Source organism: Rattus rattus, chromosome 2 (genome assembly GCF_011064425.1).
Source record: "Rattus rattus isolate New Zealand chromosome 2, Rrattus_CSIRO_v1, whole genome shotgun sequence".
NCBI classification, from domain to species: domain Eukaryota; kingdom Metazoa; phylum Chordata; class Mammalia; order Rodentia; family Muridae; genus Rattus; species Rattus rattus.
The window spans coordinates 43,254,462-43,272,438 of NC_046155.1; the positions used below are offsets into that span (position 1 = coordinate 43,254,462).

At 44.5% G+C, this 17,977-nt stretch overlaps 1 protein-coding gene across 1 annotated transcript; it reads right to left on the reverse strand.

Moving 5' to 3' along the window:
• Positions 1–923: 923 nt before the first annotated feature.
• Positions 924–17,944, reverse strand: LOC116891197 (cytochrome c oxidase assembly protein COX15 homolog). The gene is made up of 9 exons (XM_032892021.1): positions 17,766–17,944; positions 16,477–16,670; positions 14,432–14,554; positions 12,653–12,839; positions 9,536–9,703; positions 7,699–7,780; positions 5,986–6,140; positions 4,439–4,552; positions 924–2,622 (listed from the first exon to the last, which is right to left on the reverse strand). Exons 1-9 carry the CDS (start codon positions 17,853–17,855, stop codon positions 2,491–2,493), a joined length of 1,245 nt encoding a protein of 414 aa, XP_032747912.1. The 5' UTR covers positions 17,856–17,944; the 3' UTR covers positions 924–2,490.
• Between the last annotated feature and the right edge of the window lie 33 nt (positions 17,945–17,977).

The following is a 17,977-nucleotide window of genomic DNA, read 5'->3' on the forward strand; positions in this document are numbered from 1 at the left end:
TAATGTCACCATGGGGACCAAGCCTTTAACACATGGGCCCCTGGAGGACATTAAATCTGTGCACCCATGGAGCACAGCCCTGAGTTGGGCTCCTCTGGTAGGAAAGGATCTGCCCCTTTATTAGCTTCCCAGGTCTGCCTCTGCCAGCGGGAATCCTGAACACGCCAACTGCTTGTATTTCTGCTTCAAGTTCTCCTTCCACACTGTCCATTCAGTTGAAGCTGTAAGTTTACGCCACCTCTCCTCCAGAGTGTCTATCTTTAGCACAGTCTCTGTGGTGGCTACGCTGTCTGCCACTGTGACCCCCGACCTTAAGGACAAAGGCTGCAGCCCCTCCCTGCTTCAGGTGGCTGAAGCTTCTCTTAACATGAATTACATTAAGAATTTCATCAGCCAGGAGGTGAAAAAAGAATTTTGTGGAATTCTTAAATTTTGTGGAATAATTCTTAATATTCTGATACACGTGGAGTTCTAGAAAATGTGCAGTGTATTAGAGTGTCGACAGTCATCTTTCTGTGGCTCTGTGTGGCCTATGCCCATATATAACCCACCATTTACCCAAGACCAGGAGGGCTGCAAGTAAAACTGCTATTCTAAATCCCTGATTATCAGGGAACCAGCTTCACTCTGGGCAGCCACTAATAACCCTGGTGCAGCAGACGCAGATCTCAGTGTAGGTTAAAGATACAAACCTGGGCCAGGGAGACAGTGTAGCAGGTAAAAAGCAATTTCCACACAAAGATAGGAGAGAACCAACTCACAGGAGTTGTCCCCTGATCTCTGCATGCACACGCATGTGCAGTGTATATCCCCTGTCATATACATTCACACAATAAGTAAATTCTTAAAAAGATTAAATGATGTCATCAGAGTTATGGCCTAATCAATCCCATGGGGCTGGTAAAAGGAAAAAAAATCCTGGGTTAGCTGACTGAAAATACATATTTTAATTACCTTTATAATTTAAAAACAATTGACAGAACTGTTGACAGACTGTTGAAAACATTAAAGGAAATTATTTAATCCTTTAAGTGTGCAATGGCTTTTTCTGAAATAGACATTTGGGGCATAAATCAATAATCATATATTTCCACCAATTCATGCTTTCTTCATTCAGTATTTGGTATATAAATGGTGTCAGTGAATTATACAGATACAAAAATAGTTACGATGATCTCTCTTTACCAGGACCATACAGAAACCATAATCCAGTTAAACAGCTAAATACTGGATCTGTTCTGAACGTGCTTAACTGTAGTCAAAAATAAATGCAGCAAAACATCTGAGACTTGAGCCGACTCGGGTCGCCATGTGCTTGGGGTGGCCATAAAACCGTCATGTGATCTTTGGCTGGTCCCTCCTGCCCTCTGCTGTCTGCTTCTCACTGAAGACTGGATTTAGAGATGGGAAGCAGGTGGTCTGCAAACTGCCCTGGTCCTCTCCTCGAAGGGGTTCTGTCTAGAGGAGCGTCTACCCTGCCGGCCAACAGACAGGGCTAACAGGTTAGATGAGGCCTGGTGATTTCGTGGGGTCTAGGAGGAGTCCTGAGTTCTGAGGTGAAGGGAGCCTCTTTTGTGCAATAACACAGCCCAACAGGGCCTGGGACTCGGAGAGTAAAATGCCTATGTCATTGTTTTTGCTAAAACTAGCTAAGATCAGTACTCTTTAGGATACACTGAGACTTTAGGATACATTATTAGAGTTAAAAACAAAAACAAAAAACCCAAAAACCATAAAAACCTGATTATCTTGTTCAGAAATTGCAAATGTGCAACCTCAGGTCAGACATGTTTTTTAAAAATTGAAATTGTCAACATGTAATTTTCATATTTACTCCAGGGCTGGAGAGATGGCTCAGTTAGAAGTGCCTGCTGCTCTTCCAGAGGACTGTGCTTGGTTACTAGCACCCACATCAGGCATGTCAAAGTCACCTATAACTCCAGCTCTAGGGACCCAGTACCTTCCTTGGCCTCCATGGGCTCCTTCATACACATGGCATATATTAATACAAACACACATATACATAAGAGAATGTTCACTTCAAAAACCTAGCTAGTTAGCTGCTTATAAAAACCAGAAACAATGACAATCCTAGACCTTGGTAACAAACCAACATTCAGTCACCGTTCCATTGGTCGAGTAACTCCACTGGGGCTTGTGTTCTTCAGTCTGACGCTGTCACCACCAGCCTGACAAGTGGACAGGAGTCTGCAGCACATAGAAACCGAGCTCTAAGACGTCAGACTGCATATTAAGCAGCAAATGACAGATGCTTGTTTATGTAACAGAGTTGTTTTAAAGGAAACCTCTGGTATAAGAACACCTCAGTGACATTCTTGATCCAGTGCCCATCTCAAAAGTTCTGAATGACCTGACCAATTTGGAAACCGTGGCCTGTCAATACCACCGTCCTGAAAAGACCCGAAAAGGTCTTGTTCTTGTGATGAATTCCCAGGGCAGTTCCAGTCCTAGGAAACGATCCTTGGAGAATTATTTTGGAACTCTTCGGAGTTCATTCATGAGCCAAAGGGCGCCACTGAGCAGAGCCAAGGAGCCTGACTGGTGTGTGGCAGCCAGCGGAGTTGGCACATACATAAGCAGAGTGCTGATACCCAAGGCCACCTGCCGCAGAAGAGAGAAGAAAAGTCGTGATCCTGAGTGACTGCACAAACCCACATGCTGTCTCTCAACAGCTGTCAGAGCAAGCGTCCGTAAAGAAATCCATTACAAAGTCATGGTGCACACATCCAGAGGGCTAGGCTCACCTGCATGAGCTCCCACACTGAGCCCCTGCTTCCTGGCCCCACTGGCCGTCTGCTGTTGTAAAATTATAAATAATAAACAGGCTGTCTTTTATCCCCACTAGGTCCGGCACCAAAGTGTCCCAAGATATCTGATAGCTATCTTAGTATCTATCAGTCAGCAAAGCCTCTCACCCGCTCTGCTCCATCCCATATCACACTGCCGAAGGCCTCTCTCTGAGCCGTCAGCCATCTCTCTACCTATCCAGTTCCCAAGGCAGGTTATCCCCAGGCCAGAAATATTCATCTCAATCCCCTTGCGGCTTAGTGTCCCAGCCGCCACACACTCTCTTACACTTAAATCGCCACGAGAAAGAGCACACAACACAATAACCTCTGATCCAATTGATAAGATAGAATTGCCCACCTAGACATACAAAGCCCGGTACACACCCATCCCTCAAGAACATTCATAACAACCTGTAAATACACAGTGGAATCTTAACGTCAGCCTCCATGTTCCCTCCGTGGCTTCTTCTCCTGTCTCCTTCCGTGCCAGTCTCCTCCTCTTCCCTCAAACTTTTCTCCATCCTTCCTTCTCGTCCAATGACAGCCTCGTTCTATCCTGTACCCACCCTCACCTTATGACATCCTACGGCCATCACTGCTACCATTCTGCATGCCTCACTCTTTATGTCTGTGGCTACTGAGAGACACAGTTTTCTGTTTTTGTTGTTTGTCTAAGGCAGGGTTTCACCGTGTAGCCCTGGCTGGCCTAGAACTCACGATGTGGACCAGGCTGGTCTAAACTCAGCTGCCTCTCCCTCAAGTGCTGGGATGTAGAAATAGAGTTTTGCACTGTTAAAAACACATTGTTCTGGGCTGGAGAGATGGCTCAGCAGTAAAAAGCACAGGCTGCTCTTCCAGAGGTCCTGAGTTCAAATCCCAGCAACCACATGGTGGCTCACAGCCATCTGTAATGGGATCTGATGCCCTTTTAGAGTGTCAGCAACAGTGTGCTCATATACATAAAGTAAATAAATATTTTTTTAAAATTTATTTATTAATTATATATAAGTACACTGTTGCTGTCTTCAGACACACCAGAAGAGGGCATCGGATCCCATTACAGATGGTTGTGAGCCACCATGTGGTTGCTGGGATTTGAACTTGGGGCGTCTGAAAAAGCAGTCAGTGCCATCTCTCCAGCCCTAAATAAATCTTAAACAAAAATATTCTTAAACTGCTGTGCCATATCCCTGCTGAGACATATGGTGGTGGTTTTACTTTATTTCCAGTTTACCATCACAATTCTGAGTTTTCTTACTCAAAGCTCTTAGTGTTAGTTTTTCTGAGGCAGACACAACTGTGTTTTGGGGACCGAAGCTTTACATATTATATATTTTATATATGATTATATTGTCTAACTGCCCTCTGAGGATAAGGCTCATGGTCTCACCAAGAATTCCCCAGGCCCCTGCCTGCTCCCCCACATCCAAGCTGACTCTCCCCAGGGTGACGAGCACAGAACGGTGTTCATTACTACAGCTCCTCCCGAATCTTCAAAGGCTGTGGTGTTTATCAGCCATGCCACTCCTCTGTGACAACAGTGGATTGCCACCTTCTATATCATTACTAATCGACTATTAACATTAGCTTCTTTGGCGGATGCCATCAGACCAAGAAGGGCTTTGTACCTGTGCATATGCCAAAGCTAGCAGAGTCACCGCTGCCATCTTGGTTCTTCGAGGAAGGGGGATTCTCCGGGACAGGAAATAGAGCATTGTAATGGCAGTGACAGACGTGACTCCCTACAAGAGAAAAAGATGATGGTGATGCAGCTAGGGTTTCCGTCACATTGACCCCTTTCAACTCACACACCTCAGGAGCCAGGCACAGCTTCCCTAGTCAGGAGGAACGGTATCCACCCAGCCACTCCTCAGCATTGCCACCATTCCCCCTGCTCCAACTGCGGTGGCACTGCCACCCAGGGTGCCACTGGGGTTTGTGTTTACTACTTTGTACACACTTCCCTTCCCTTAAGCGAGAGTCTTGCTTTTTTAAAATCAGACCTTGTATCCTTAGCTGTAATTTTATATCTAACTTTATATTTTTCAAAGTTTTATTTTTATCTTTTTGTGCATGGGTCTTTTTGTACATGTGTGTCTGTGTACCATGTGCCTATGGTGCCTGAGGAGGCCACAGGAGGTGACGAAGCCTCTGAAACGGGAGTCACTCACTTAAAGCAGGGCTGACCTTAGCCCAGAGAGGATTTAACTTCCTGGGCTGCGAGTGGAGGGTGGTAGTGCCGTCAGCTGGTAAAGGCAATGAAAATCTCGGTTCGTTTATACCAGAAGAAGGGTCTGGGTTTGGCACAAAGCTTTCTTTTCTCCATCTATGCCAGAGAGAATGTTTTCTATCATATTTCTACATTTCAGAAGGAGATATAAGGGCAGCCCAGCCCCAGTCACAGTTTATTTATGCTAAAATACTGTGTTGGGGTGGGGACTGAGACGGCCTTGAATGTCAGCCCTAGCCCCTGGATATGGTCCTCTCTACTTCTGGTCTACCCTCTCACACTGGGCATACATACCTTCCTCTGATGGCGTCCTGCCCTAGCTTAACACTCACTCTAGAGGTTACACTCTGCTGCTCATGCGTTAAGAACGCTGCAGGAGAAGCTCTGGGGTCTCCTTTGCTCTCTCCTGACATGTACTGGTGACAGTTAACCTTCTTGTTCTGTTATAGCTTCTCTTGGATTCACCAGTAATCAAGGTCTCCCACTTATGCCTTGTGCCCTGCGACCCTACCCTGCCTTCTTTTACAACACTACTGCTTCATGGGGGTCTCCTGGGTACAGTCGATCACACTCAGGCTGCCAGGGCAGTCTTAGTATGGCTCTCCCACAACTAGGAACTATCTGCCTAAATAGATGGGAAAGTACTAAGGAAGCTCTTCCACAGCTGTGTGTTCTGTAGTCTGTTCTCTAAGACTCACATCTCTGCTGCGATGGCACCTAGGCACATTCAGGATGGGGAGGGGGTCAGTACTATTTGCCTATCTGATTGGAAGCTAGAATTTGGGTGTAACAATGACAAAATGTCCAACCAGACAACTGGTCCTAGAATTGCTTCTAAAAGAACAAGCAGTTACTGCCCGGCTACCTGAGGCCATCAGTGCCTCGCTGGCACTCCCAGTACATGGTGTGGGGACCTGTGCCAGCAGCACAAAGCAGCACTCTTACCAGAAGCCGGTGATCAAACTGAACCATAGTAGGATTCTCAAAAACATTCTTCAGGACGGGAGAGAAGGTCAGGAGGTCCTCTGGGATCCAAGATTCTCCCATTTTGGGGAAGGAGTTGTAAACGAGCCCAGCATCCAGCCCTGCCACAAAAGCCCCTGCATGGCAAGGTACACGGAGTTATTAAATGAAGGCCAAGCATTAGCTCTGAACACAGAGAAGTCTCTACAGAGCTCGACAGAGGATGACATATCGGAGGACAAGAGAGACAGGCAAGTGGGGCTTCTCAGTGAGGACATACGGCACAATCTCAGCAGCACCCCAAATCCTCTGCGGCAACCCTGAGACTCCAGTGTCTCTGCTAGAGACCAGAACTCTGGAGATTTACTGTTTGTTTGTGCTGACTCTGTGTCCTTCCTGTCCCTAACTGCTGCTGCTCTCTCTAGGAACCTGAGGTTTCACTCCCTCGCTCCCTCGGTCCCTGCTTACACAGCAGCTCAAGAAGACACTCTGCTGGGTTATGAACCGAGACCCTTCCCTTCGGCTCCATTCCTCCTCACAGCCCCAAATGTTACTGATGTGCTTTGTTGTGCATTATCTGTCTTTCTTCCCAAGGATTCAATAAATATTTGTTGAAGGAGCAAAGAAAATAAAAAAGTCACAAACTTACAAACTAAACCCTGTCCAAACACAAAAAGAAGTCAGGTCTGAGTAAATGGATGATAGATCCATTGTTATCAACAAATCAAAGAAATTGGAATCATTGTTTTAAACATGATTTATAACATCAAAATTCAAAATTCACATTATGTAGAAAAGAAGTGAAGAGCAGAAAGTCGGGGTAGGTGGGCTGGTTTGAATTAACGTCATTTCATGTCGGAGCAGCACTCTCCAGTGGACGTTTCTGTGATAACTGACATGCGTGCTCTATGTGCTTCCTGCAAACATTAGCCAGGCGCCGCCTGCCCCTGCTGAGTACGCAGGGTGGCCAGTCTGACTGAATGGAGCCAATGCTATTTAACCTGAAGCTAAGTTAACCACGTGGAGCTTCTCAGTCCTACACTAGATAATGCGTCCAAAGTGAGAAAGGCAGTGGTGAACACACACATCAAAAGAGAAGCCTAGGGCTGGAACAATGGCGCAGTGGTTGCTGCTCTTCCATTAGAGGGGAAGCCAATATCCTCTTCTGGTCTCTGTGTACACCTGCACACATGTGGCATACACTCACACACATACACACACGTGTACACATAAATAAAAACTTTAAACTCTTAGGAGGAAAGGCCTACACTGGTCTGAGCGCCAATGAACTTGTCATCTTTGACCATCCCTGAGGACAGGCCGTCGGTCTGACCCATTCTGGTGTAATGTCCAACAATCATGCTTACAGAATACAACTACACAGCGTTTGCTACATGCCACGCACTGTTCTAAGCACTGTATGCACATGACTAGTCATCACCTCTGCTTTATACACGGTTTGCAGTCCCCAGTTAGAGCTAGAAACTGATTTGAACTTGTGCACTGTGGATTTAATAAATGCTCAATGGTTTTGGTCAACTGAGTGGACAAAGGAGTAGGAAACAGAAGAGACACTGGGTTTGAAGGAGCCTAGTGTGACAGGAAAGATGAAGAGGCAGTAAGAAGAGAGCGTCAGCAGGAGCTGCCACTTCAAACTGCATGCAGATGCTCTATGGGTGCTGGGCCGAGCCCTACCTGAGAGAGCTGTGAGGAACACAAGGCCTGCTGTTCCACCAGCAAAGCGTCTCAGCCACAGGAGCTGTCGGGTTTCCGGTATCTGCAGAGGACAATCAGGTCAGCTGTTCTGAAGGAACTGTGACGGCACAAGATCTCTAATCCAAACCCGGATAATTTAAGGTCAATGGTTCTGTCTGCTAACGAGGATAAGTACTCCCAGCAGACACTGATCCAACACAGGATAAGTACTCCCAGCAGACAGTGATCCAACACAGGACAAGTACCCCCCAATAGACACTGATTCCACACAGGATAAGTACTCCCAGTAGACAGTGATCCAACACAGGATAAGTACTCCCAATAGACACTGATCCAACACAGGATAAGTACTCCCAGTAGACACTGATCCAACACAGGATAAGTACTCCCAGTAGACACTGATCCAACACAGGATAAGTACTCCCAGTAGACACTGATCCAACACAGGATAAGTACTCCCAGTAGACACTGATCCAACACAGGATAAGTACTCCCAGCAGACACTGATCCAACACAGGATAAGTACTCCCAATAGACACTGATCCAACACAGGATAAGTACTCCCAGTAGACACTGATCCAACACAGGATAAGTACTCCCAATAGACACTGATCCAACACAGGATAAGTACTCCCAGCAGACAGTGATCCAACACAGGACAAGTACCCCCAATAGACACTGATCCAACACAGGATAAGTACTCCCAGCAGACACTGATCCAACACAGGATAAGTACTCCCAGCAGACAGTGATCCAACACAGGACAAGTACCCCCCAATAGACACTGATTCCACACAGGATAAGTACTCCCAGTAGACACTGATCCAACACAGGACAAGTACCCCCCAATAGACACTGATTCCACACAGGATAAGTACTCCCAGTAGACAGTGATCCAACACAGGATAAGTACTCCCAATAGACACTGATTCCACACAGGATAAGTACTCCCAGTAGACACTGATCCAACACAGGATAAGTACTCCCAGTAGACACTGATCCAACACAGGATAAGTACTCCCAATAGACACTGATCCAACACAGGATAAGTACTCCCAGCAGACACTGATCCAACACAGGATAAGTACTCCCAATAGACACTGATCCAACACAGGATAAGTACTCCCAGTAGACACTGATCCAACACAGGATAAGTACTCCCAATAGACACTGATCCAACACAGGATAAGTACTCCCAGCAGACAGTGATCCAACACAGGACAAGTACCCCCAATAGACACTGATCCAACACAGGATAAGTACTCCCAGCAGACACTGATCCAACACAGGATAAGTACTCCCAGCAGACACTGTTCTAACAGGCTAAACACTCTTAGCAGATATTGTTTCAACATCCATCTGTTTCATTGTTGGATCCTGAACAGTCCAATGAGGCTGGACATACCTAGATATATCAAATACTAAAATTTAAATAGCCCCCAGTTTCTGGATGGAAGACATGACCCTATATCACTAGCATTTATCTCAAATTCTTTCTGTAATTAGGTAGAGTATAAACAAATAAAAAGGGCAAATTGATAAATGTTATCAGTAACCTGCCACAGTTCGACTACAGGTTTGGGTATGTGTGGGTGTATGTTCTATTCCAGTGTTTGGATGTGTGTGTGTGTGTGTGTGTGTGTGTATCCCAAAGAACTGAAATCACAATCTCACAGATACACTTTCACCAAAGCAAAAGCAACAGGCATTGAAGGGAATCTGGTTTTGACTCACTAACTTTGCATTAGAGCCAGATTTTCCATTTTCCTGCCATGTAGCACCAGGCAGCTGTAGTGACCCCGTGGACTGATGTTACCTTGTGCTGAGGCAGTAGCAGTGACAGGGAGGTCCACAGGCTGCCACAGTAGAGAACCAGTGCTGACCCCAGGTGGGCTGCGAGACGGTACTGACTGACCCGAGGGATGTCATAGGTCTCTGGTTTTTCTTCTAATCCACTTTTCACCATATACCAACCCAACAGACCCTACAAGTCAGGTAGAAAGAGGCAAATCAAACAAGGTTGACAAACTACGTTAGCAGAAAGAATGCCCTACCCGATCCGTTTTCTACATCTCCTATACAGTTAGTGTTCTACACTAACATACAGTTAGTGTTCAGGAACCGTGACCTGTTGGCAACTCTGTACTAACAGTACTAATGTATGGTCACTGTGTAAACTTAGGTTCATGTATATAAGACCACAGATGTTTATCTGCACCCAAAACTGTGCAAATACTCGATATAACTTAACATGTAAACCGATGAAACAGAATAGTTTATTCTATGAAAACTAGACTGTATTTAGAAAATTTTAATAAAGTTTAACTGTTTAAAAATAATTAGTCAAGATAGGTGGGTATAAGATAAACATCTGGGGGAGGTCATACGAATGTGTAAGATTTTGCAAGTTTGCTTTGCAATTCTACTCTCTATTTCTACTCTCTAAGAAAAATGAAACTGGGAACTAATTTGTGGAGATGAAGAAATTTAAAGTTAAACTCCAAACTCACAGTCAAAAAAAGACTTCAGCTCTTAGGAAACAAGGAGGGAGGGAGATTGTTAAAGCAAGCACATGTTTGAGCCAGATGTGGCAGCACAGGCTTATAGTCCCAGCCCTTGGGAAGCAGGGGCAGCAGATCAGTCACTTGAGGTCATACTTGGCCGCATAGCTGGCTGGTCAGATTTCACTACATGAGACTGTCTCATAAATCCAATCCAAACCAACCAACCAAATAACAACAAAATCCCACCCTCCCCAACAAAATGCATGATTCTACTTACAAAGTTCACAGAACATGATTCACGAGTCTCTGCTTTAACTAGCAAATAAGAAACTACATCAATTCTAATCTTATACAGTAAGATAATTTTATACAATCATGGCACACACTCAACCCCATATGACCAGGTCAAAAGGGTGAGTTTCTTCTACTTCTTCAGGTAATTCTTTGTGGATATTTCCTTCCCCTTTCAAGATTAGCCTGGCTATCAGAACTACCTCTCTTCTGCAGGGACACGGGAAAATGAAGGCATGTACCATGTAAATTCTCTAGCCTAACCCTCTTCCTCACACAACCATGACAGCTTAAATTTCTACCTTCATTTTATTTTATCAAAGTTATATTTTATTCCATCTACCTTTGCCTAGTCACTAAAATATAATAAAAGTAATAAAAGTTAAGATAACTTTTATTAAATTTTAATTATCTTCTGCAGTTTCTATTGCCTTGTTAATTTCTTTTTAAAATAATTTGTTTATTTATATTTTATGTACATTGGTGTTTTGCCTGCATGTATATCTATGTGAGGGTGTCAGATTCCTTAAATAGGAGTTACAGACAGTTGTGAGCTGCCACGTGGGTGCCTGGAGTTGAACCTTGGTCCTCTGGAAGAACAGTCAGTGCTCTTAACCATAGCTCTCTCCAGCTTGTCATCTCGTCTTAACTAGCTCATCTCCTTAATTTAACTTCTGAGTTAAATTAACCACCTAGTTTCCTATAGGTCAAATGTTGATGTTTCTTTGATGTTGTGACAGCATCAGGATTTTTACATTTTGACCCAAGTACTTGTAGGTGCTTCTCTTATTCCTTTTCTTGGCTCTTAACTTCAACTGTGGGAATCCTGCAAAGCTCTTTTCCTTAAGTCCAGCTTACATGCTTTTAAACACCATGTATACTTGAACATCAGTTACACTGTATCCAACCTTTCTCCCAGAAACTGTTCTTTCCGAGTTTTCTACAGTGACAATTTTAGAATTTTGATTTCTTTAAAAAACACAGAAATATTATATGTTAATTATTATATCCAGGTGTGGGACATGGGGCTGCTTCAGATTGTCCACAGCAGCTGCCTAGGATTTGCCTTGTGCTATAGAAGGGGGTGTGACTTTGCCAGCTGCAGATAGTTTCTGTGATTGTGTGGCATTTGGAATTCTGGGGACTTTTCAGAGGTCTATAAATGCTAGAGCCCTGAGAGGCAGGGTGATTGCTGGTTGCTGTTGGTCACGGTTTGTTACATAGTCATATGCAAAGGAGAAACAAGAAGAAGAAATTAGACACCCTGATGGCTAAGATCAAATTTGCCTCAAGGAACTGGATGCCCCGAATCAGCAGGAAGTAATCTAACGATAATGTGGCCCCTTTCCTTTCTATCTTTTCTTCTTTCCTATCAGGTGTTTGGGGGTTGAAAAGGGTGGAGAAGGGTGACTTTCTACAGCCAATCTCCAATAGGGACCACTCTTTCTTAGACAGTAGACAAGTTAGAAAAACGGAAGAGAAACAGGAAGAGAGCCATTACAGAGGCACAAACTCTACTTCTAGTAGTATAAGATAATGTTTGTATTGAGAAACTACTTATTCTAGACACCCAACTAAGTGCTTGGTAGATATTATCTGATTTAACATCTATATTCCCAAGTGGCGCCATTATCTCCATATGTAGAGAGAATATCTTGTGTACTGTATGGATGTACCACCTGTCAATTAAAAAAATCTATGGGCTATAGGGAAGGGTAGAAATAGAAAGTGGGACATCTGGGGAGGCAGGGGTCGGAGATTCGCTGGGAAGAGGTGACTAGACAGACACATGGTAGTGGAGCATAGGTAATCAGACACATGGCAGACTGTAGATTAGAGTAAATGGGATAAGGTAAGTTATGACCTAGTAAGAGAAAGGCCTAGCCATATGGCCAAGGTATTTGTAAATATATTTTGAGTCTTAGTCTTATTTCTGGGAGCATGGGGCTGGGAGGAAGAACCAGACATAACTTCTACATCTATCTACAGTAGGGAAATCATATATGACAGAAGTCAAGCCTATGGCACTAAAACACTCATTTTTACCTACTCTATTGTAGCACTTCAAGGATGACTTTCTTAAATAATTCCAACCCTTTGGAGTAACTCTGGTTTCCCAATCTTGAAATAAATCTTACCTGGAAACAGACTAAGCCACAGAGGGCAAGAACACGTCCTTTCATGCCACGGTTGAGCCAACCCTTTCTCCAAAAGTAGGCAGCAGGCAGGATGTACGCAAGGCCTACAGCTCGACCCCACATCCGGTGTGAGTATTCCATGTACCAGATAAACTTGAATTCCGCCAGTGTCATGTCATGATTCAGGCTAGGTGAAATGAGAGTCAAAATGAAGACAGAGGGAACGCTTGATTTCTGTACTTATTTTGTGTGCATGGACATGTATGTGCTGCAGCATGTGTGTGGAGTCAGAGACAACTTTTGGGACTCAGTTTTCCCCTCCCACCTTGTGTCTGATTAGGGTCTCTCTTACATCCACCATTGCACTAGGGTCTTCGGGTTGGGCTGGTCCTGAATTTCTGGCTGATTCTCCTGCCCCCACCTCCCTCCCAGTACTGCTGCGATTATAGATGTCTACCATTGCAGTTGGCCTGTTATACGGGTTCTGAGGTTGAATTTAAGGTCATCATGGTTATGGGGCTGCTAAACCATCTCCCCAACTCCTCCATTTGATTTTTATTTCCTTATGGAAGGCAGAAACATTCTCGATCTTGCAGCTTGTTATACCGATCTGCCTTCTTCTTCTTTGGGTAACTTTAACATGACTCGGGACTTAAAGGCTTAGAGTAGGCAGCTCACGACACTGAAGTGAACCAAAGATCAAGAAATAAATCTAATCACTGTACAGGATTTAAAAACGCAAAAACTTGAACAGGACACATGCTGGCTAGTTCTATGCTAACTTGACACAGGCTAAAGTGAGAAAATGCACCCACAGGATTGACTTGTAGGCAAGTTTGTGGAACATTTTTTAAATTAGCAATTGATATAGGAGGGCCCAACAGTTGAGGGTATGGTTATTCCTGAGCTGGTGGTCCTGGGTTCCGTAAGAAAGCAGGCTGAGTAAGCCATGGGAAGCAAGCCAGTAAGCAGCACCCCTGTGTTGGGACACAGTTCAAGAATGGAGTTGTGTAAGAATTCTGAGTGCTTCTGAGAAAACTCCAAGAAAGCAAAAGTCTTGAGACCTCAGTTTCTTCAAAACACAGGATTGTTCTTGTATGTGTGTTCATGTTCCTCCCAGGCGTAGCTGACAGCAGTGGGTTACTTCAGTTGTTACTCATGTGCCTCTGTGGAACACCCTACTCATGTGATTCTTCTTAACCCTCAGAGTATAAACTGCCTGATGCTCTGGATAGAGTTGGTTATTGCAAGAAACTTTAGACCGCCTTAGCTTTAGGCTCCATTCTCCCAGGTCCCACCACCTTTACAGCAGTAAGCACCCTCCATGGCCTCTGCTGAGCTCCTGCCACCAGGTTTCTGACTTGCTTGAGTTCCTGTCATCCCTGCTTTTGAACTGTTATATGGAACTGTGAGTGAAATCAACTCTTTCCTCTCTAAGTCACCTTTGGTCATGGTGTTTCATCACAGCAATAGTTACCCTAACTAAGATGGGATATTTACTTGAGGGGCTTTGGAGATGGGTCAGTGTGTGAGTGGGCTCAGTGCACAGGTGTGAAGACTTGAGTTCGAATCCCCAGCACCCATCTAAAAGCCTGAGCATGGCTGTGTGTACCAGTAACTCTAGCACTGTGGGGGAGGGACAAGAAGATCACTGAGACTTGCCACCGTGAGCCTAGCTCCAGGTTCACTGAGAAACCGTATCTCCAAGCATGCTACACACAGACACACATGCACCCTTATCACACATAAACAGTATCATCCGTTTTTCCTAACACTTACATTTTAAATTCTGGAAATTGCTGGTACTTTCGGAACTCCGCTTCCCATTCTTCCTGGCTTGTGGGTGGCTTCATCTCCTTTATTAAATGCCAGTCTACCATTGAGAGGCCAGACTCCGTCAACCTTGGGATAGGACATAAATTCCTGAGTGTTATGTTCTAGATTATTCATAAATACTTGACAGCAACAAGCAGATCTGGACTTAATCCATGGGTATTGAATTCCTTTCTTCTTCCTTTTCTGTTTATATTGCTGGGTGTGGAATCCAGGTTCTTCCACAAAGCAGGCCCTATGTGCCCAGCTCTTTTTTTTTTTTTTTTTAAAGATTTATTTATTTTATATATGTGAGTGTACTTCAGACACCAGAAGAGGGCATCAGATCTCATTATAGATGGTTGTGAGCCACCATGTGGTTGCTGGGAATTGAACTCAGGACCTCTGGAAGAGCAGTCAGTGCCCTTAACCACTGAGCCATCTCTCCAGTCCCCTGTCCCCAGCTCTTAATTCCTTACACTTCTATTTTATTCTCTCAACTCTTTTATTCAACTGCCTCCTTCCAACTATTGGTTGTTTTTTTTTTTTTTTTCTTCCCCAAAACAGAGTCTCTGAGATAGCCTAGGCCTGCCTCTTACACTTCCCAGATACTGAGATTGCAGGCCTGTGCCACCATGATAGATCTCACTTAATTCTTTCTGTAGCATTTCTTTATAGGCAAAAACAATACTTAGAGTAAAGGAATGTGTATTAATTGCATAAACAGCATTCTTATTATTTTGGTGCTAGGGACTGAAACCAGGGTCTTGCATATACTAAGTATTCATTCAACCATTGAGCTCTATATAATGCCAGCTAAAAGTAACCTTCTCTATACCAGGAAAAGAAATGTATTACAGAAACATAGGTTCAAGATAATATTATTTAAACTTGTTGCAATTTCCCATAACAGCCTATGTTATCACATAGTATTTTGAAACGGATGCAATGAACATGAAGATACACACATACTTCATTAAAATTAGGAAGGGGGGTGGAGGGACAACTCATCCAGTAAAGTGCTTGCCTGGACACAAGCCCCTGAACCTAAGTTTAAAAGATAAGCCCGGGAAACCTTGTCACACCAGAAAGCAAAGGCACCAAAGGGCCTCGCCAAAATATGCTCGGCCAATTTCAAGAGATTCCCACCAGTTAAGCTGGGAGAATTTAAGAAAACTAGCAAGACAATCCTCACAGTGGGCTAAGATCTATCTAATGCATTTAAATGTATGAACTTGAAAACCCAAGCCCTTTATCTGTAACCTTTGGAGGCTCTTGGGAATAGATTCATTATTCTGGAAATAAGTAAATGAAGACAGTGAGTCGAGTATTCTGACTTTCCTGTGAAGACTGTCTCCTGGGGTAATGACAATAAACACATTACCATTTTGGAATTCTCATGAAACAATGGATTCAGGCAATAGTGATCAAGACAGCTGAAGTCCCCAACAGATCCCAGAACGAATGCTCTATCACCTATGAGGTATTTTGCCCTCTCATTCCCAATCTGAATCCAATAGCAATTACTCCTATACAGGACCAAGGATATGCTAAACACACCAGCCAGTCTATGGCTACTTTGGGTAGCCATAGGACAAATGACTTGGCCTCGTTCAACAATAACAAAACTATAATAAATACATAAAAATCAAAGATGCTGGGGGAAGGGAAAGCTAAATCCATAAAGTCTGTTTACAGCTGTAAAGACAACCTAAGAGACCTATGAAGTGATTGGGATGTATATATGCTCTTATGTGTTTAAGCAAACAAACCGCGGGAGAAAAAGTTAAGAGAAATCTGAGCACAGGAGAGGTAAAAACACATAGAAACAATGCCCAGCAACCAGTTTAGACCGAACCTGGGCCTGATAATGAAACTCCTACAAATAAATCGCCAAGCTGCCCTCAGACAGAGCAAGCTATCAGCTTCTCCACCTGTAACCGAGCGAGCTCAAGTAGACGGTGCCCAACACTCCCTATTCCCTCCGCATTCCCCAAGAGTACAGGGCTCACCTGGTCACTCCTCCAAGAATAACTGCTCCAGCCACTGTTCCACTGCACACCAGGAGCCATCGGCCCACTGCCCGCTCGGCTGCCCGCGAAGGAAGGGACACTGTGCCTTTTCCAGATTGCAAAGCCACTTCAGTGATGGTGCCGTACTGCCCTGGCCTCAGAGGACGACTGCCACCATAGCTGCCGCCGCCACACTAAGGAGCAAGACGGAAAATTGTAACGGAAGAATCTGCCTCCAACACTTACACCTCAATTTAACTGTAAATTAAATTTACTTACGGAGTAAAGTACCCCGTAAGGCTGCATGTCACAGCTACTGCTCTGTGTAGTCCGCCTTTCAGCTGCACTACCGCAACCCTTTCCTACCGGGTTCCCAGTCTCTAATGTGCTACTCCTCTCCCACGCACTTCCGTCAATGCCCCACTACTACTACCCACTGGGGATCTGGGCTGGCATCGGTACTCTCCAGACTTTTCTGAATATTACAACAGGTCACTGTCACAGCACAAAGTACCTCTTCACAACCCTTAACACACTGTCAGGTTTCAGATGCTCTGTCCCTACGTCCCACTAAGCTGGGAGCTCTGCGTGGCAGGTTCTGGTCAGTCTTCCTCTTGCTTCCTTTGTAGTACTGGTCCCTTACATACCAAGACCTGATACATATTTAACACATGAACTAACAATCGAAGGAACTGACTCTTCCAGGGCAGGCACCATGTGGGCATTCCCCCCCAGGATCATAACCTAACAATATTTCACCTTTTACTAATGATTATCAGAGAATGTCCTCTCTTGATCTAACACTAACAATAGGAATATGTATGTTCACTTTCCTATTTCTAATTAACTGGGTATCTTAGACAAGCAACTTAAAAGAAGTCTCAATTCTCTTTTCTGTAGAATGGGGTTACACACGAGTTCCTGACTGCTCGGCATCTTTTAGCAAAACCACAGATGTGCAAAATAAAATAAAATAACAGCTTTTATCACGTGCTAAAGGTTTAACGTATATTTAAAATTTTAATCCTCGCAAACACCTTGTGTAATAGGTAGTTCTCCCATTCTACGGAAAAGGAAATTGAAACGTAAACGCTAAATAAATTGGCCAGTAATACACAACAGTGGGCAATATTTCCGGATTCACATTCTGGGAGGTGTCTGGACACAAGGAAATGTGTCGTGAAACGTGAAGGAGATCAGGACTTGCAGGCACGGTCCCTTTACTTTCTCCTGGCCTTTCTTTTTATCCCAGCCCGGCTTCCGTGACCCAAGCCAGCTGTAGTGGGTACCTGTGCTCTAGATGCCGCCTTAGGGATCAGGAGCCCGACATTGCGGCTCCCCATCAAGGCCTTGAGGGGCGGGAGGAACAACCGTTGCATACTGACAGTACAGCCTCTGCGGAACGCACCAGCGATCTGCGGTCCGCTTCTCTACCAAAAGGACAAACACTTCCGGGTCAGGCCTGCTAGTGAGGCTGGCCACTGCGCTTGCGCATATGACT